Source organism: Bombus affinis, chromosome 4, assembly GCF_024516045.1.
Source record: "Bombus affinis isolate iyBomAffi1 chromosome 4, iyBomAffi1.2, whole genome shotgun sequence".
Taxonomy (NCBI): domain Eukaryota; kingdom Metazoa; phylum Arthropoda; class Insecta; order Hymenoptera; family Apidae; genus Bombus; species Bombus affinis.
Window position 1 is genome coordinate 5,014,787 of NC_066347.1, and position 21,873 is coordinate 5,036,659.

The 21,873-nt window shown below is 33.1% G+C and overlaps 2 protein-coding genes across 4 annotated transcripts in view; one reads left to right on the plus strand and one right to left on the minus strand.

Moving 5' to 3' along the window:
- Positions 1-16,760, minus strand: part of LOC126915882 (phospholipid-transporting ATPase ID) — a 73,498-nt gene extending 56,738 nt beyond the window's left edge. The window contains exons 1-2 of one of the 2 annotated variants that reach the window (XM_050720997.1): positions 16,603-16,755; positions 8,894-9,020 (exon numbers count right to left, since the gene is read on the minus strand). The gene's annotated coding sequence lies outside the window, so the exon portion shown is untranslated. Of the gene's footprint in view, positions 1-8,893; positions 9,021-16,602 lie in introns of both variants that reach the window. The other variant, XM_050720996.1, reaches the window with a different exon arrangement.
- Positions 16,761-16,928: 168 nt separating this feature from the next.
- Positions 16,929-21,654, plus strand: LOC126915884 (3'-5' RNA helicase YTHDC2-like). Of its 2 annotated transcripts, none has more exons than XM_050721010.1 (8): positions 16,929-17,102; positions 17,382-17,600; positions 17,682-17,875; positions 17,948-20,039; positions 20,109-20,495; positions 20,579-20,829; positions 20,903-21,243; positions 21,342-21,654. In XM_050721010.1, exons 2-8 carry the CDS (start codon positions 17,404-17,406, stop codon positions 21,351-21,353), a joined length of 3,474 nt encoding a protein of 1,157 aa, XP_050576967.1. In that variant the 5' UTR covers positions 16,929-17,102; positions 17,382-17,403; the 3' UTR covers positions 21,354-21,654. The 2 variants fall into 2 exon arrangements, with proteins under 2 accessions (XP_050576967.1, XP_050576968.1); XM_050721011.1 differs by having other exon boundaries at positions 17,954-20,039.
- The last annotated feature ends 219 nt before the right edge of the window (positions 21,655-21,873 follow it).

A 21,873-nucleotide genomic window follows, 5' to 3' on the forward strand; every position in this document is an offset into this window, starting at 1 on the left:
ATTTCCAACCAGCTAGAAAGGCTATTCTTACTTTCAATCGACACGAAATATGCGACATAATGTATTCCAACCTGGCGATAATGATAACGTAACCGCATAACATTAATTTATATTCAATTTATCAAAATATATCAAGATAGTCTGCATTCGAGTCGAATCAAATTTGTAATCATACAATCGTAAGTTTATAATCCATTTTCCATCAAATATAGGCGCAACTAAGATAAAATTCTCAAAGTGAGTATTTTTTATTTGAAATAATTTTAACGTTATTTGAAATAATTGTTTTAACAATTTATAATTTACTATATTGTGATAAAATTAATTTGCACTTGATATAAATAATTAATTTCCAATCAATTTCGCAGGAAAAATACGTATCTAAAAAGAAGTTTCTTTTTATGGGTTTATAACATTTTTACGCATTTAAGCATAGAAAATTAAGAAGTGCAAAATTAGTGCTCGAATGCACATGATACGAGAAAGTGTATAAAATATCCGAAGTATAATGATATTGCTATGATATTCGAAAGGCAAAACAATTTTGAGCTTCGGCTACGGAGTTTCCATATTTTTATGCAAAAATATGAATTTGCATAGAAATCTGCAGTCTAATTATAATTACCATCATTCAAAATTTATAATCCATATAGATACTACGACTGCGCTCTACGAGCATGCAGCAATAGCAGATCCTTCAATGTTGTAACAAAGTTTCATTTTTCACCTGCAGCGTACGCGTAAATATTTAACAAAATGTAAATGCTCGAAAGGGCAGCCAATAAACTTTAATGGTCGTCAAAGTGCAAATGTAGAGAGCGTAGATATGTTCGATAACCGTATTATTATGGAATAAAAGCGACGACGAATTGCTTTATTAGAAACTCTATATCTACGGGTTGATAACAAATCAGCGATTTTTTTTTATTTATCGGGTTTCTTCCTTTCTACGAATACATTTGCCAGATAAGAAAGTTCTAATGAAATATCTTGTTAATATCAAAATGCGAAGCGACTTGGGTCTGCTTACCTTTATTCGCTTTGTCAGCATTCATCGAAACGATACAATGCAATCCAGGCATATTTTACATACATCGCAATAGTAATTCCTGTTCGAAATAAAAATCGAACAAACACGAATATTACGTTAAGTAATGAAATAATATCCCAACACAGGGTGGAGCGGTAATCGTAGTAGAATCGGGCAGGGATGATTCTACGTGAAAAAATACGTCGAAAATATAGAATCAAATTTTTTCCCTTCGTCGAGATTGAAAATTTGTCAAGTAGACTTTAACTTGGCTAAGTATAGATCAGATATGGTAACACAATCAGCAGGAGCTTATTATACATACGGAAATAAATAAAAAATATAAACTAATGTTTTTCTGTCGAAGGTCTCATTTGTAAAGAAATAACGTTTAAGCACATTAACAAACCGGTCCAGTGTGTACACGTGTACGTATGATACATCTTCAAATGTATTTTTCTCGAAAATAAAGTATCTTATAAAAAAATGTTATCCTACATGTTTAACTTAGTTTCAAACGTAATTTAAACTCCTGTTGATTATTTACTCTTGTTATTACTGATGATTGAAGAATGTTTGTATGTAGCAATATGTTTTCTATCTTGATGTAATTTAATTAAATAATCTTTGATGTAATAAAAATTATTGAGAATGAGATGAATTTCTACACGTTACTTAGTAAACTAACTCTTCTAATTTCTCAAAAAAAAAAAATAAAAATAAAAAAATAAAAAAAATAAGTCGTTTGGTCCAATTTTATTTTTCATGGAAGTAAGAAATCTGTACAAAAATCTGTTCCTTTAAAATTTATTGCTTTAAGTAGATTAATTTGTATAAACTTTACCAAATGTTCAATAAAGATAGAGTAACGGAAACATGTACAATCAACCTTCTGCTGGCAGAAGGTTGCTGGTCGGACAACATGCCTACGTGAGTACTTACAGGAAGAATTTTATTTCTTATCTAGCAAGAAATCGGTGGATCGATCTTATGTAACGTCTTAGTGCTTTAAGGAGAGCTAATTGGTAGCTAAACTTCAATCGGCTTCGGTTGAAGCATGATTTATATACCTGTCTATTATACTTTTTCTAATCACTGATTACTAATTTGTGTTTAATAAGATCTGTAATATAAATACGATTATTTCAGCTGTTTCTTTCTATAAATACAGTTGTTCAATGTCCACTGTTCACACGAATATAATTTCGAGTAAATACACGAGCATTAAGAATTACATATTGAATTGGTTTGTATGAAATATTGTTTTGAAATGAGCATATTCAGCCTGTTTAGTAACTATTTAATAACTATTAGTAGTAATAACACAAGGAATGAATTTCCTTAATAACATTCGATAACACCAATATCCCATTTAACCCATCCATTTTCATATCTAATGTTTCACTACTAGTACTGCTATGTCATTACTGGACTGTAAATATTTATGCAATCTGATATTTTTCTGAATAGAATTAACTGCAGAAGTCGCAGTAAAAAAGCGCGAAGTAAAAATTCCTGTAAGTATAGGAGATACAATAACTTGAAATTTACGCTGCAGCGCTTACTTTTGCAAAAGGACTATATAAATATATATAAAAGGTCTTTAATTGTACTAAAATCTATACATTTGTACTAACAATATAAAACACAATCAGATGTATTTACGATATATATAGATCACACTTAAACATAAAGAACGAACAATTATTCACTTAAAATTATTTAGAATTCAATTTTACACGTATCTATCAGATCAACGACATCCGGATTAAACAAATCCATAAATATTATAGCTTCTACTTTGAAAATCTTACATACTATATGTTCAGGATTTCGGGTGACTTTTAGTTCATGACTTGGGCAGCACATCTGCCCTTTTTAAAAAAGTTCGAAGTTCCTCCTCCCAAGTTGTAAACTTTACGATGCGGATCATATCAAGAGGCTAACTAACACCCTAAGCGATCGATGGGGCCGCTCTAAAGTAAATATCTAGTATCATTCAGCAACACCGGAGAAGAATGAAAGGAATAGATTCTCACCCCATAAAACCATTATGAGAAGGAAAATCCCAGGACGGAGAGCTAGTATATATAAGGGCCAGGCGAGGCTTCTTCAGGGATCTTAAACCAATCTTCAAACAATCTTCACTACACAATCATACTCTTCTTGTAATACAACAGTGCAAATAAATCAACTAAACATAACATTACTCTGCATCTTGAGCGTTAATAGCGTTCACGGTTCGCAATATCAACCGATCAGTTGCAACCTGATTGATCTATCTACCACCTAGTTAAGATTTCTCAACACTATATTCATTCCGCGTATTTCTGCGTTTTTAAATCTCCTACAACTGCACAAATACACGCAGTTTATTATATCCATTTTCAAGAGAAAAGTCTGTCTGCAAAAGTTGGAGACAGTAAATCATTCACATCTTGCATTTCGGTATCACAGCAGCCATACAGAATACCGAAGTGCATAAATAACAACCGGATGTATTCTCTCGAGTATACGTACGTTTACCTATATATGCAACTGTGAATCAAAGTCTCGATTATCGACGTCTTATCGCTACTCACGTACGATTCGAAACAACACACGTTTGATACACGAGTTACAATGATATAATCTAGCTCGTGGCTTCTGATCGTTAGTACGCAAGCACCGAAAAGTAACGGGATAAGGTGAGGAAATAGTGTCGTAGAAACGACATAGCCGCGCGATTATGCAATGCTCTGTCTGTATTCGAGAGCAGCTATCTCATGTAAATCATGGCAAATATAGTTTATTAATTAATTAGTCGGGCGAACGATGTCAGTTGATTTTCTATAAACAAACTATGAGGAATGCGGAGCAGTATGTTGTGTTGCAAGTGTTAGAGAAAACTGGTAAAAGAAAGAGGAAAAAACCAACATACGACAGAGAGAACCGATCATTACTAATAACTTTTGCATTGATCCTCATTATCATAAACAGTTTATCGATAGACGTGTTTTGTAATTTAATGGATTTGAATCTGTCGTTCCATAGAACGTGGCACGGTTAAACATCGTTGTTTTCCCTGTCGATTTTCACGGAGGCGTTGGTAGGTTAATGGAAAAGGAGGAAGTGAACCTGATCGATCCTCGCTAGGTATACATTTTCCTGGATCCGAAAGCGTAAAAATAACCCGAGAAGAATAATAGTATCGCGCCACTTCCTTGCAGGCCTGCGAGTGATGTAGATCAGCAAGTTTTACGTCAAACCGCAAACCCGTTCTTCCTTTTTCCCCTCTCCTTTCCTTTTTTAAAATCGTCATTTTATCTTGACCTTCTTCTGCTTATTTCTCTGTCGATTACGATTTTAAATGTTTCGTCAGGGCGTTAATGATACGACGATATTCCGTGGAAGTTATTTATACCAGCTCTGTGATTTTGGTGTTTAAAATTATGACATTTCAGGAGTAGTTCGAGTGTGATAATGTTCGAAAGGGCAGAAAGAGGCGTAGGAAGTTGATATTACAAGAGAAGGAAGTATTTTTATCTTCAAAGCATTAAACATGATTTAATAAGAGAGATACTTTATTCATTGTTGCTTTCTGTAATTTTCTTATACGTAGCTATAACGTATCATGACTATCTATCTTCATCTTTATATTTATCTCTTCTATTCAAAAATTTTACAAATAAATCATAAGAAAAAAAAAAAAACATCAAATACCAAATAGCAAATATCCAAAATAATGGCAACGGAACAAATATCTGGAAAAAGCCGGGAATATTCGTGGAATTCAAGTAATTTTGAGTTTTTATTTCCTGGCTCCTCCGTTATTATTTTTAAACATTTTACAGAAAGGCGCGAAACGTGTCTGGTTTGCCGCCAACAGAGGGCAACAAGAGGGTCGGACGTTCAACCGATTTGACGAGATGCAACGAGAGAAGCGAGAATTAAACACTGTCAACTCGTTCCCTCGAATCAATTCTCGTTGCACTATCTCGAAGGTTTACAAATAGCGATACCTAACGTTTCACTTAGTTACAGAGCGCACACAATACGCGTAACCGAACAAACAACCGTATCAAATAAACTTGATTTCATTTTACCAAAAACGTTTCTCGGAAACGTTTATTGTTTCGACTGTAAGAAGAAATTCAAATGGTAAATATATATTTGAGTTTCGCGAATTCTTCATGAAGAATGGTTGTGAAGAAAAAAAAACAAAACAAAAACAAATAGGAGAATGAAAAAGTGAAAAATATTTTCTTTATCAAGAATTATAATCTAACACTCGACAGGATTATCCTTACGTCATTTGTTATTATAAAACAATTTAATTATTTTCGCTATTTAATCACGACAGAAAATTTGTACTTTATGCAGTTAAATACTCCAAAGTCATCTAATACGGAAATACATCTAATTCAAACTATATTGATTACAACATATGACTCAACCATACCAGTCGATTAAGATTCAACAAATACTGCCGTGTTTAGGACATTTGACTCGACGTATAACACGTAGAGAATTCATTTCATAACATAGCTGAATATTAGTATTTAGATGTAACCCGAAGCATTGCGATCGTCTATGCCAAACCGATTGATGATTCAACGCTTTGATAATGAATTATTTATAGATGAAAAAAAATTACATGGAAAATCGAACTCGTAACAAAGTTACATATGAAAATCGTCGAATAATAGGATCACTGGTAATTTTCATATTTTTGTTTTACGAACGTCCTTGTAGGCGTTTATGCTCGTCCTATATGCCGTCCAAATGGACGTCACAATGTCTCGTTATTCTATTCAACCTTGCTTTATGTCATGATTGCGTCGCACCTGTAAAGTTCCGATTCCAATGAACAGCGGACATTAAATGTTTCAACGGATCGGTATCTATCGGTACCCTATTAAAATTGCATAAACTTTAAACCATAAAACGTGCTTCTCTCTTCCTCCATTTCGTCCTATGATTCTCACGGCCGAGGAAATTACTCGCAAGCAATTCGATCGTGTCAAATGGAAATCATATTGTCAATTGCGTCTTGTTCCTGCTATTTCTTAAACGTTATCGTCGCGTACTACATCCAATCAAATCGTCGTATTTGCTCAAGAAGTGACTCTTGTTTTGCCCTTTGTACACTCGTTACGAAACGTTTTATTTAAACTTAAATATTCATTAGATCAGCAGATGAAATACGACCATTCAGTTGGTTCGCAATTAATCACATCACGCGCTTTCAGTCATTTTCCAGCTACATTTAGATAATTCGTGGGATTTTCTGTCGATAAAGAATTTCTTACGCTTGAGGAAAATATTGTATAATCGAGAAAGTTGTATCGTTTTTTATAAAAGAAGAGAAAAACGGAAAAAATGTAGAAAAAGCATTCATCGGGATAATTTTAGTAAACAGTTTGGCAAACGATTATGGCAAATAAAATGATATTTTTCTATATTTTTGTACGCAGTTCTCTTCCATCATAAAAAGGAAACTACAAAACGTTCTTGGTTACGTAGTATAAAAGAACCGTCGTCGATGATTTCACGATTTAATTTTATATCAAAGATTCCTTTTATTATAGGCGTCTTTTATTGAAATGAATACGAGATGAGAATATAAAAATTCGAAAGACGCGTTCGAAATCTCTTTTTGCCGCAAATAATGTTTAATTCGTTTAAACTATCAGTGAAAGATACAACCTCCATATCGTATCATAAAAATAAAAATCGCAACAAATTCATCAAGCACAGTTCGCGTTTGGTGTTTCTTGATACGGCTTCGTAAAAGTATTGAAGAAAGCCATATATTTTACTTTAGTACTTGACTTCTATTTGAAGGTGATTAATGTAACATTTCCATCGCTAAAACTGTGTGCGTGTAGGTAATTGTTCTTAACAAGTTCAGCGGCATGTGAAGTATAAGGTTCCTCGTAAGTTGAAAGTTATGGTTTATAGGTCAGATGGTTACATTGTAATACAGGCTTACAGGAAAGTATATCGATCGAATGGATTAGTTGTTCCTTCGATTGTTTGCAAGTTTCTTCGAGAAGATATTCAATTTTGGAAAAATACACCTTCGATAAAATTCTAATGAACAAGAATCTCGTGTATCGATATCAAGTTTCTCATACTTAACTATACACAAAGGAGAATACGCCAAGTGTCTCACAATGAAATAGAGCCATTTAAATAACAAAGAGTAATTACTCTTTCACAGTGCATAATGGTAACCTGTCAAAAATTGAAATATGCTGGTTGCGTAATTGGCCATTACGTAACAAATCGGTATACAATGGGAAGCCGACCGCTTGATTTAATATGGAAACAACGATAATTATTAGGCTATGTAAAACATTTCAAGGTGAAAATATAAGTTAACATTTCATGCCAATATGTATCGGTGGCCGAATGAAAAATGTAGGGAGTTAACTGTGAGGGACATAACGTTTCTTCTTTGGTTGGCCTTTTGACGATGGTCAAGGCTAGTCGTCAGTTAATCATAAGAAACTGAATAAACCTACGCCAGTCAACGATGCCTTGTTAATACAATAATTGAAAAAGTTGTGCGGAAACTTTTACAGTGACTTCAAAAGGCAGTATTGTATAAATCACTATAAATTATCTCTGAATATTTATTAATAATATAACAAATGAATATCGATTTACTGAAAATGATTGCTAACGATATACAATGAAATATAATATACAATATACGTATCACTATATAACATATAATAATATATAATAACAATATGTCTAATAATGTCACGACGAACGAAAGATTTGTCGTCTTTAGTTTAATATTATTTATGTAAATATTTCAAATGTTTTGTGAACAGATATTAATTGTATTGAATATAACGAGATATTACTGCGTTAAAATCAAAAATATTTATTTTTCGGTTCATTATGTGTTCAAGTACAGTGTATACAGTCAAAAAAATTAAACACCCGGCGAAAGAATGAATCACGTGTAATCAGCCTGATTATATGTGCAAATATGCGGATAAGCTACCAGTTTATCTGCATTCCAATTACCAATGACTTCACACTCGTTACATCGACGCTTTTAATCTATTTTCCTTCCTGCTCCCATCTTTTTTTGTTTCATTCATTCGATAAGAGAGTTGAAAAATAGCCACAACCCGATTTCATTAGGCGGGGTCATGGTGTAGCACTTTCTCCTTCGATTCAACTCCAACATTGCCTACTAATTACTTAAAATGTGCATTTACTCCTGAACTACTCGTATAGATCACAAGATCCTAATTTTTGTCTATTTGCGCGTAGAAAATAAAAACGCGACAATATCAACGAGAAATTCCCTTTAGTGATTGGTGGATAGATCACACGCACGATATTTTCATATAACTATTGCTGAAAACTATTCTAACTAAAAGACGATCTCGATTAGAAAAGTCACTAGCAGTAAATAATTTTGCAACGCGAATAGTCGCGTAATCACAGCAATATCATTTTAAACCTGAATTACTGGTTCTCCACAGGAATTACATCGCGATTGATCAATTCCTCCGCAGTTTGCCGTAATTGTCAATCTTTAGCAAAGCTTAATAGCTCGTTAATCTTGTATAAATATTGGCGTGGAATTACTATCGATACGAAGTAAATACTATGGAATTTCTATATGAACATAAATTAAGCGGGAATGTTAACGAAATATATATCCCTGTGATAAGTTTCAAATATCATATTAATTTCCTGTTATTTAGTTATCAAACAAATATCGTTTTACGTATGTTCCGCGTTAAATAATCTCGTAGGTGAGTTGTTTTGCCTCGAAATATTCCATCACGAGTACCTACATATGTATTACGCATATAAACTTTTAGAGAAAGTAATGACAAGTTGCCTTACCTCAATTTGCATATCTTCCTGCCACTGATTGTCTTTCATTCAATCCAGGCAAACTACATTCCGCGAACACATTCGTCACGTCCATCCAAAACTTTGGCTGGCCGTGCATTTTTCACTCTAATCTCACCTTAAATCGGAGAACATCGTACGAATTAAAAATTACGAAATTTAAGAAAAGAAAAGATACTTTTATCAAAATATCTATCGGGTTCTTATGTAAAATTTTTTAATATTAAAATAGAATTTCGCGTAAAAATTATTCGTTAACACGTAGTACCGAGAAACGACTGACTTCGACTGATCTTCCTTCATTTCAACGCGAAACGTTCGTGACAATACATAATTTACAGAATAATAAGAATTCCTTGAAAGAATACAAGTCACATTTGTTAGCAAAAAGTCAAGTCTTCCGATATCTTGGTAACAAGTATTCATAGTTTAAACGTTCGCTAAAAGCCTTTGTTCATTCATGAAACTAGTATACACTGGGTCACGAAAGTATTTCAACATTTACCATAGAAAGTTTCTACGTCCATACTGTGTATGTTATAGAAAACATTTTGGAATTTCACTAGCACTGCGATGATACACGAATGTCACGATCATATTCGTCAAACATGAAACCAGCCTAAAAATGTATATAGAAATGACGAGATGTTTATTGCAAACATATATTTAGCAAAAAATTAGTATACAACTTGAATTGCTACATTAGATACATGGTAAGACTCAAATATATTAGGTCATCCCATAAGTTCGTGCCGACCTTTGTGTATACATTTCATATTTTAAAGAAAAACAAGAGAACTTTTATCGAGACGGAGTAATGAGAAATGGGAAGAAGTTGTACAACGAGAGGGGGATTACATTTTTTCATGAAATTGAAAGGTATGTAAACAATCTTAACATATATAACCGCTCGAAAAACGGCACGAACTTATGGGATGACCTAATAGTTACGTAGAATATTATTGTAGTATCGTGGAAAGACCATTGAGAAAATTCCGATGAACTACAGACAGAAAAGAATGAAAATGCTGACGATTCAGGAAGAATGGGAAATCTCGATGAGCCATATGCCCGTGGCTCTTTAGGACAATAAGATGCATAAAAGGACGTTTTGGTCAGTTAAGACTAAGTTGCAACTATTTACAGTTACAAGTAAGCAGCAGGTTAATCGTTACTCATAAATTATCGAGTTGCTGTGAGTTGGAGTTGGTTATAAGTTGTAAGTTGTGTAGTTGTACAAATTCAGTTGATTCAGTTGTATCACATTACTACATCGAGAAATAGCTCTAATTAAACAGTCGTAGTTCTCTGTTTCAATCACTGTAAATAAATACATCTATCTACATAAAGATCATTATAATTCTGATCTCTATATTATATCGCATATATATTATATATTATATAGGATGTTTATTATATAGGATGTTTATTATATAGGTTTACATAATAATATGATGGGTAATTAACTATCTAGGTATTTCCGTGATCTACGTTAATCTCGTTTCATAAGAAAATAATAGACGCGCGACATTTTTTGTTTTGTATTATTTTATTGAATCATGTATGATCCATTTTGTTCTGATAAAACAAAATGATAATTACGTACAATCCATTTTGTTACAATGGAACAGAATGATAATTCAATAAAATAGTATAAAAGAAAAAATGTTGCGCATCTATTATCTGCTTCTAAAACGAAAGAAACTTTTAGGACAAGTTAATACAATTTCATCAATATTCTCTACCTTTTGCTTTGTGCAGTTCATCGATTTGACAAATAAGCAGCTTAAATCATAACGAAACTTTTATTTGTAGAGGTATATTGCAAGAAGTATCGTTCCAATTAAACTTATATCATAACGTATAATTGCACCGAATATCCTGTAATTTAATCCAAACCTAGTCTAGTCTCTAGAATCTCATAAAAATGGTAAATTTCAAAATGTCTCGTATAGCACACATAATATATTCATAAAAGGCGTCTATAAGTGTTGGAATACTTTCATGTGTCTGTATATATAGAACGACGGAATCGTTCCAGAACAAGTAACCAAACTATGACATAATGATAGGATTGTATGCAAAATTCATAGTCAATGAGCGCACAGTAAGATAGATAAAAGATAGACAAACTCGAACACCGTTGAAACTCGAAGATGAGTCGACTTCGTCGCTAGAAATTGCCGACAGACCGCATAAATCGACTGTGAAGAGTCCATCGGTATGTTCTGTGAATAAGTCACGTGTATGTCTCCATTATTTACAAGCTTCGCGTAGGAGGATCGATGTGTGTGACCTGAGGTTACCATGCGATCGTTAACGCAACGTACTATCATTACCGTAGGATCGAGATCCGGTAAAAAGTGAGCCAATAATTACTGCATGTATAAAACGTTGAAATACAATGTAATCCTTTCCTTTTTTGCTTTTTTTCTTTATCGTATATTAGCCTCTTTGATTTGTATCGTAAATTATTCAAAGGAAAGATATTATTAATTACTTAAACATAATTATTATTTCAGAACGTATAATATATCGTTTCGTCGATCCTCATCAACGATAGTTTACTGACTAATAACATTTACGAATCGACAAGCGACAAGTTTTAAGCTATCGAGTAAAAAAGATTATAAGGATACTTGCAGACATAAACACGAATACGCAGCTATTAATGCACGAATTATACATAAAATCAAACATAAATTATAGTGAAAATTTTCTAACGAAATGTTTGCTTACTCCATATTTCGATAATATTTTATCACGCGCTTACTATCCAGTCGCGTAAAAATATTTTATACGTGTGCACATATCTGTAGATCTCGTGCTATTGCACGGATGAATTACATATTACATCGACTTTATTATTATTTCAGAGACCAGAAATTATTATTAGTTCAAGGTATATCAAAAGTATTTTTATCGATTTAAAAAAGCCGGACACAAATTCATCAGAATTTAAGAAATCATATACTGTTTTAAAACGAGCGATCACAATGATCAAAGATTCTTGATATCGGCTGTTAATAACAATAGACAAACATCGTGAGATTAAATTGGCGGATAATTTAGGAAAAATACCAAAGTAATAGCTGTAGGTACTATAAAGTATCTAGAAACATGAAGAAATTTACATAACGCGACAACGTATGTAGGTTCAAACAAGTGAAAACGCATGTGACGTTTCTGAATCCAAGGTCGAGCGACGCGAACTTTATAGGAGAAAGGATCAACTCGTGAGTTCTTCAAGCGAACGAGAATGGCTGAATTCCATACAGAATCGTCGTTTTCCTAAATTACGAATGTCCGCTATCAATTCTTCACTGACATCGTCCACTCGTATCTGAATATAACATTTTAAGTACTCCGTAACATTAATTGTCAATGATTAAAGAAACTTCGTAGTCGTACCTTTAACAACAACATACCTATACTTTAAATAACAAGCGGTAACATTAGAAAAACAATGAGGAACGAAATGCATCGAGAAAATTACGTAACCCTCGCGCTTCGCATAGAAATCTCACGCTGGCACTCCAAATGTTTATTTCTGTTAAAGAAGAGAAGTTTCAAACATTTGACTTTACAAATAATTATATATATAACGTAGCAGAGATATTGATAACCATCAGGGAATGTTTACGAAAGCTTATGGTTAACACGTTGCTCGTCACGTCACCCACATCTATGTGACGGGTATACTTCCATGGGGGTCGTCACCCAAGTACAGGTGACGATCTTCTTGTTCGAGTTAATTAAATATAGGATATTATATATAGGATATACAACATGAAAATATTATAAACACGTTATACCATACTTTTTATTAATTTATATTCTGAATAAAATATTACATTATGTTATATCGCATGGTATTTGTTAAAACATTCCAAACACATTTGGGGTGATTTTGGGCACTTCGAACAATAGTTGTAGACTCCGTCATCACTACTCTCCTCACTTTCAAATATATTTTCACGCTGTTTACTGAACATTTTGGGGATGAAAAAATCACTGATGTAGATCTCACAAGTATGCTCTAACTGGAAAGCTTATCGCTTTCTCCATTTCAGAACTAAATAATCTTTTCTTTATAATGAATCGAAGGTGATAAACAGTGGATTCCCGCTTGTCGCTCTATTTACGTCCTGCGTACCGGCGGTCGGATTTGGGCCCAGTAGGAAACTTAGCCGAATCACCCTGGATGACCAACGTGTTAAAGGCTATAGAAGAGCAAAAACGTTACCTATGGAAAATGGTTTTACTTATGGAAGGTGAAAGATTCTTATAGTCAGAAGCCCTTGTATCAGCAATGTAATAACAAATCTCCAATAAAAGAACAAGACTAAACTTTGTGGTCGAGAGAATTAAGAATGCGTTCTCTTAATCGAATAATCTGATTAAATTTCTGTCTTTCGTAGATAGTAGATCAGGGCGGGGTGATTTTCAGGTGTAGGCGAAAGCTTGAGAATTCACGAAAGCTTCGGATTCGAGTGCAACGATAAACGTCTAGACTCTAGATTTGCGCATTTGCATCCCGATGCTATGAGAATGTTAAATAAAATTAAGCATATTCGATGAGAAGAATTTCGACGTGATCTGTGTTCCATTGTACAGTACGACGAACGATCACTTGTAAATTCAAAATAGTTTTGTATTACCAACGGAGTTCGTGTACGGTATTAGTGCACCGTTCATGAATTATTAAATGATTCTGACTTAAGTGAACATTACTCTCTTTACCATGTTCTTCGTTTAATACTAATAATCAGATTGCGGATTACGATATCTAAAACGTTCCAAATAAATTCCAAATATGAAGCTATCATCAAACATTTCATTTGCCGATTTGAAAGGGCACATATAAAAATTAACTTTTAATTAAGCAAGCCTAAGTGAAGGAGCAAGGTTAATTAAGTCTTTGAAACAGCTAATTTCGTGGCAATTAGACGGGAGGAGGGAGGGGAGCGGACAAAAACACAGACAGACTTTCCGTCGAATTATCCGTTGATCGAGATACAATTCAAATTAGTTCCTATTCGATTACAAATAGGATCGATTAGACAAAGAAAGAAATCTATATACATATTCATCATTCCCTTCTTTATCGATCAGCGGACTATTAAATTGCAATGAGATACGACCACCATAGACGATGCGTCACGAAACGTCGCGCATAACTACATAATGATTTTATTTTGATTTGCAAGTGTCTTAAGGCCCTAGTGAATGGGCGTTTAGGTGGCAAATTAGGCGTATACTCGCACGTGTGGCCCAATTAGATCGCCCGTTCGCGTATTTATCAGTTTGTTTGATCTGACGTTTATTTAACGGACCACGGTTGTTGGACGGCGGAGCACTTTGCCGCGCCACCTTTTCAGGCCCCAATCAGTGGGAATCTTTAGCGTTTGCCCAGGCATTAACTAGTAGACAAGCGCAACGAGCAGATGCGATGTTAACTTACGTAATTCCTGAATGAACGACAACGAATGTGGCGTTTCAGTCCCAAGCGACGAACGACGCGGGACTTTCCCTAAAAAAATTCGAACGTCAACTATATCTCTCTCTTCTCTTTTCTTGTACCGTTTACATTGTTTTCCTTTCTTCTTATACTTCGCTTCTCGGTATCCTCTTTCTCTTTCTTTCTCTTTCTTTCTCGCCCCGTGCCAATTCTTGCCTCTGGCAATTTTTGAATGAATTAAACATCCGTCTCGCCGAGAAAAACAATGTACCAAGTCACGGACTTTCAGCAACGTCCGAAATAAGAACACTGACGCAATGGGATAGATTTCGGTTCTCGCGAAACCAACAAAGAAGGTAAACGGCTGGTAACCGAAATTAACGCCAGAACTGTCACGAAAGGTGTCAAAGAGAAAAATAAGCTCGCGTCAATTTATTTTAAAAAAAGGAAAGGAAAAATCATTCAAATCTCTATGGAAATCTCTATCTCTTTTTGCTGCGAAAAAACTACGTATCGGTTCGTCATTTTGACTCTGGTAGCTCTGATATTAAATTGACCATGGTTTCGATGCGTTTCGCGTTGATCGCGCTATTTCGATGTATATAGATCTTGAATCGTAAACATTCGTGTAACATGTGCATGATGAACGTAATCTGTAGGAATACAAATCTATTTTGCAATGCTTTATACAATTTCCTTCCATTTATGATCGTTAAGTAATTGCATAAATTTCAATTACACGTGTAATTTTGTACATTATAAAAGTTATGAGACGTAGCGATTGCATCGAGCATAAATAAATTGATACTTGATATTACATGAATCTGATAATCTTATGATTATCGTTTTTATTTGTTCGTAATGCACGTGATGTCGACATTCGCGTTAATATCTTACACGGTTTATTCGGCGTGTTTTGCAACGAACCTTAAATTTGGGTCTTGATCATGGCTACATGCTGTACGCATGCGCGTACAGAATATTTACACTTAATTTGATATATTCTTTATTATTTATGTAAATGTGTTATTGTATTACTGTACTTTTAAATACATTTTCATATTCTGATTTCATAATTAATATACATACTCGATGACATATCAATGATAATTCATTCGAGATCTAGACTACATAAATTTTTATAGACGTTAGTTCGATATTAAATATTTAAGTAAACGTATATTTAAGATTCAGATAATAATATTCTCGTAATAAAAACATGTGCTATCTCCTACATAATCGCATTTTAAATAAGTAAGCCATTAAATATACGCGTCAGAAGAATTATATTTACAATCCAATGTAATTTCAAATCATATTTAAGTTTCATTTTGAATTAATTTAAATTTCATATTGAAGATATTAAATACTGAAAAATTCATATCCTCTCAGTGTATCCTAAAAAATATATCGTTTCATCATTAACGAGTAATAACTGCATTCAAAGTATCTATTCAGAATACATATTATTATATATAACGAAACATTTTAAAATAATTGTATATCAATATGAAATATGGTACAAGTTCAATTACTCGTTTAACATTTAGAGATTCACTACGATTAAATACTTCGAGAAGTAATTATTTTTCTATTACATATATATATATATACTTTTTAAATATATAATTTGTCAAATGTGCAAAAAGATAACAAGATATGTGTAAAATGATTAGATCTGAGTTGTTTAAGTCTGCTGGTGAGTACTAAAATGGGAGGTCATCGGCAGATTCTCAGCAAAAAACCTGTTGCTTCGCTTACGTTGTCAGGAAGTTTAATCGTTATCGCAAACCTTATAGGAAAAGTGCCAATAGAAAACTGGAACTTTGGCCAAGTTTACAGATAACGTAACAGATCCACAATAGGTTGGCCTGTTTAATACGACAGCCATACGAAGGTGAAAGAAAAGTTCGATGATATCGTTTTGCATCGCAGGATTTAAAATCTCAACCGTCATTCTTATCCGTGTTGAAATTTTTTAAAATGTATAATTTATCTGTCGTTGAAGTGTTTTCAACATCTAAAAGTATATACGATACACAAACACGTGTATAAATTCTTTAGAAGTGAGTCGAAAATCTTTGTAAGATTTCACCGATATCTTTAAACACAGACAGTAATTGACGGAAAGGCACACTTGTGATCGTCAATCATCAGGTACCAAAACCTTTCGTCGTAAATCTTAATCATTCGACTTCTCTACGTAAGAGTATATGTTCGTTATAAAATATGTACTTACCGAAAACAACTAATCCTTGATAAAGCACAATAAACACTCGGAAAATATGATAGAGACGACATAACCCGCGCACCAAACTAAACCGGCCATATTGTTTACTGGAACAGCATTTAACCGTGTGCCTGCTTTCACTGTTTGCGGATCTCTCGTGAAAAACGATCAAAACGCGCTCTGTTGTTGAACTACGTTAACTTTGTTGATATTTCGTTCAGATTGGTAACATAGAAACATGACCCGACCGTGAATCTAGTAGAATACGGTTTATATCGATACAAACTGTTCTAAATAATTTTCTAGGCTCGTGTAGAGGGAGTTCATAATTAAAAAGAACGTAAATATTATTCGCTGTCATTACTTACTTAAGGTCATTACTTAAATATGATGTACTTTTATGAAACATAACTTTTACAAATTGTTGTAGTATTTATTAGTATTAGTTTATCAAGTACATATTGGATTTAAATACAATTCATGTACATTAACGGAATTATCGAAATTATGTGAGTTTATATAAAAAGTTCATCAAATTATACACATCTAACTTCGTTTATATGCAATTATATACATCAATTTTATAATTATTTTATTTTATTTATATTTTTGTCTGCTTTTATCAAGGTCGTTATCATATGACTGTTATCATACTGTTTACTCTTTCAAAATTTTATGGAATTAACTACATTTTAAAATAAAACAAAATTTGATTCTGCTCAATATATTTTAAGAGGAGATTGAAAAAGATTTGATTTAAAATATTTATTGGTTATTTTATATTTCAGAAATATTTATTAGATATATATAATGCCACGCAGAAACCGCAGTAAGAAAGCCCCTCTTATTGGGGAGGATACTAGAATTGCAGTAAATTTAACGCTTAAAAAATTATTGGAAACTCATGATCAAAAAGAATTAGAATTTCCATCTTCGTATACTGCGGAAGAAAGAGCCTATATTCATAAATTAGCACATGAACTTGGATTAAAATCTAAAAGTAGAGGGTGAGTTAAAAATAATTCAAATATTTCAATTTCAATGTAATAGGTAATGAATATAAATAAATATAAATTTTCCTTTAACAGTAAAGGTACAAATCGCTTTTTAACTGTGTACAAAAGAGAAGGATCAACAATAGTTCAAGCTGATGCTGTAATAAAATTACAAAAAGCATCAAGACAAAGTATATATAATTTATTACAGGCTTTTCCACTAAACCATAAAGAATGTCAGGATTTGTTACCACCGATTGAACGAGAACGGCCTCCTAATACAGATGGTACTCTGATATATATATCCAAAGTATATGTAATTATATCGTGAAATTGAGCTTGTAATCTATAACTTTTAGTTTCAGTAAATACAAATACAAAAGCAATGGGTCGATTAAATAACAGCGTGCCTCAAATACCACAATTGAAAACTAATTTTGATGTATTAAATTATCGTAAAGCACTCCCAATATTTAGCTTTCGGGAAGATATCCTTGATGCATTAAATACGAATCAGGTAGTCATAATAGGAGGGGAAACAGGTAGTGGTAAAACTACCCAAGTTCCTCAATTTATTCTAGAACATTGCCAACAAAGGCAACAACCTTGTAGAATTATTTGCACTCAACCAAGGAGATTGTCAGCTGTTTCAGTGGCTGAAAGAGTAGCATTTGAAAGAGATGAAAAAATTGGTCAAACGTTCGGTTATCAAATAAGGCTTGAAAGTAGAGTTGCCCCAAAAACTCTTTTAACATACTGTACAAATGGTGTTCTCCTTAGAACTCTTATGGCAGGAGATTCTGCTTTAAGTACTGTCACACATGTTATCATGGATGAAGTTCACGAACGCGATAGGTTTTGCGATTTTCTTTTAATAGCATTAAAAGATGCAATACAAAAGCATAAATCTCTTAAACTTGTGCTTATGAGCGCCACATTGGATGTTAACATTTTTGTTAAATATTTTAACAAATGTGCAGTTGTAAATGTCTTGGGAAGATCATATGATGTCGATACGTATTTTCTAGAAGATGTTCTAAAAATGACGGGTTATATGACGAAAGAAATGCTTTCAGAGAGAAAAGAGTTTATGGATAAAAAAGATCAACATAAAATGTTAGAAACTTGGACTCAATATAAACCTCAACAATCAGGATCAAATACTATGAATGAAAGATGTATATTGCCTGCTCCAATTTTAGCACAACAGAATGAGCCAGTTCCTGAAAAAATAAAATTAGAACCGTGGCTAGCCGAAGAAATGGATAAAAGTATTTCTGAAGCATGGTTATGCGGAGGCGAAGATAAATTTGCACAACTTTTATATTTCATACTTTCCGAAAATGTTTCGGTAGATTATCAACATTCCGCGACATTCGTAACTCCGCTTATGATTGCCGCAGGAAAAGGATGTATAAATACCACAGAACAGCTTTTAAATTTAGGTGCAAATTTAAACCTACGAGCAGCCAATGAATGGACTGCATTAGATTGGGCAAAGAATATGAATCAAGCTGAATGTGCCGAGTTAATAGAAGCATATATGAAAACTTATGATTGTACACTACAGGATGAAACAAAAGTACATGTTAAAGATGTTTCACTTTCGGAAGAAGATAAATTTTTATTAGATGTATATCAACATACATTTAATGATGATAAAATCAATTATGATCTCCTCTTACAATTAATTTTGCACATCCACTTAAAGATGCCTCCTGGTTCTCTTTTAATATTTTTACCAGGATATGATGATATCGTAACTATGAGAGAAAAGATAAATAATGAAGAAAAGGAAATGAATAAGGGTTTACGCTATAATTTGTATGTACTTCATTCAAATATGCAAACATGTGATCAAAAAAAAGTATTTAAGCCAAGTCCCGCGGGATCTCGGAAAATTATTCTTTCAACAAATATCGCTGAAACAAGTATCACAGTTGATGATGTTGTATATGTTATTGATCCAGGAAAAGTTAAAGAAAAATCGTTCGATGCATTATCGGGAGTGTGTACACTTAGATCCAATTGGATTTCCCAAGCTTGTGCAAAACAACGTAAAGGTAGAGCAGGGAGATGTAGAAAAGGGATTTGTTATAGGCTATTTTCTTCGGTTCGATATAGTAACATGGAGCCTTATCAAACTCCAGAAATCTTAAGATCACCACTACAAGAACTGTGTTTGTACACAAAACATTTAGCTCCAGGAAATACACCTATCGCAGAATTTTTAGATCGAGCATTGGAACCACCCTCTAATGTAATAACAAGAAATGCAGTTCAATTATTGAAGACTATCGACGCATTAGATCCATGGGAAGATCTCACTGAATTAGGAAGTCATTTGCTTGATTTACCAGTTGAACCAAGACTTGGAAAAATGTTATTGTATGCTGTGGTTTTAAAATGCTTAGATCCTGTCTTGACTATTGTATGTAGTTTAGCATATAAGTAAGTAAGGATTTAGACTTTTAAGTATATGTTAAATAACTCAATATTATTTTGAAAAACGATTTTCAGAGATCCCTTCGTATTACCCCTGCAACCATCACAAAAGAGAGCTGCAACTGCGGCTCGTAAGAGATTTGCGACTAATACATATTCCGATCATATGGCAGTTTTACGTGCTTTCCAAGGGTGGCAGAATGCACGTGCAAGTGGCAAAGAACGCACATTTTGCGAACAAAATTTTATTTCGGCTGCTGTAATGGAGATGATAGTTGGAATGCGTACACAACTGCTTGGTCAGCTTCGTGCATCTGGATTTGTTAGAGCAAGAGGGCCAGGAGACATTAGAGACTTGAATTCTAATTCTGAAAATTGGGCCGTAGTGAAAGCAGCTCTGACTGCTGGTTTATATCCGAACCTAATAAGGCTAGACAGAGAGCATTTGCAACTAAGAACACAGTACGTTGCTTCTTTAATTTTTTCAGTATTATATTTTTATATAATATAGTATTTATTTACATTTTTGATTGTTAATTTTGTAGGAAAGAAGTGAAAGTATTTTTTCATCCATCATCAACTTTAAGAGATTGTCCAAAATCACCAAGGATGACATCCACTCAAACATATGCAGCTAATGTAGAAGCTTTGCCCTGTGATTGGTTACTTTATGAAGAAATGAGTCGTACAGGACGATTTTGTCATGTTAAAATGGTTACTTTGATCAATCCAATAACAGTAGCTTTGTTCTGTGGACCATCAAGATTGTCCGTAGACGTAATTTATGAAGCTGAGTGTATGTGGTATCTGACTACTTAATATAGTACATTTTATTAATATATTTTAATGTCATGATTTTTTATTTATAGCCGTACCAGAGAGTGAATCAGATTCTGAAGTTGATGAAAGTAATGAAGGAACGATTTTTAAACTCGACGATTGGGTAGTATTTAAACTCGATCCAGAAACTGCTAGATTCTTTTTACATTTAAGACAGAAATGGAATGCGTTGTTCTTGAGACGTATGAAAACGCCGAATAAAGCAATGTCGCAACTTGACGAAAAGGTAGTGAGCACTTTAGTAAGTGTAATTACAAATGAAGAACAGACATGTGGATTACAACAACCATCTGGTATTGGTCAAAGACCACGCCCTTTAATTGTTGATTATTATCCTGCCAATGTTAGGAGAACAGATGACTTTGTAGAGGTAATTTCTTAAATTTTCTGATATTAAATGAACATTAATATTTAGCTTTTTGTATTTATAGTTATATTTTCATTTAAAATTTATTTCCCTTTTTTTAGAGGAATATTTAAAATTGGACAGAAGAAAAATATTTTATTAAGTGTAATGTATAAGAGATATTTTATTCTCTTGATTCCTATGTGTAACTTAATATGCAATGACATAATGGCATTCCTAATTTGCATATTTTAATGAGAATTGAATAGGTTGCTTCTGAAATAGAATAGGATAAAAAAAAAACCGAATTGTGGGTGATTACCTATAAGGATAATCATAGTTTCATTAAAATATTTAGTTAATAATGACAAAGCCGACAAATTTTGTTTTTTGTTCGAAAGTCTAAAAATAATAAATATATTTTATTTAATCATATTATATATTTTTTATATATATATGTGTGTGTGTGTGTTGAAATTATTTATTAATTGCATATTTCTGGTCATTTAAATTCAATGTCGTCAAACACAAATTTGATGGTGAATAGGTAATATTTTTTCTTGTAAAATGCATAAAAGATTTTGATTATACAAGTTGTTATAAAGCGTTACTGGAAAATGTCAAGTAATACAGGTAACTAAACATATAATTTTA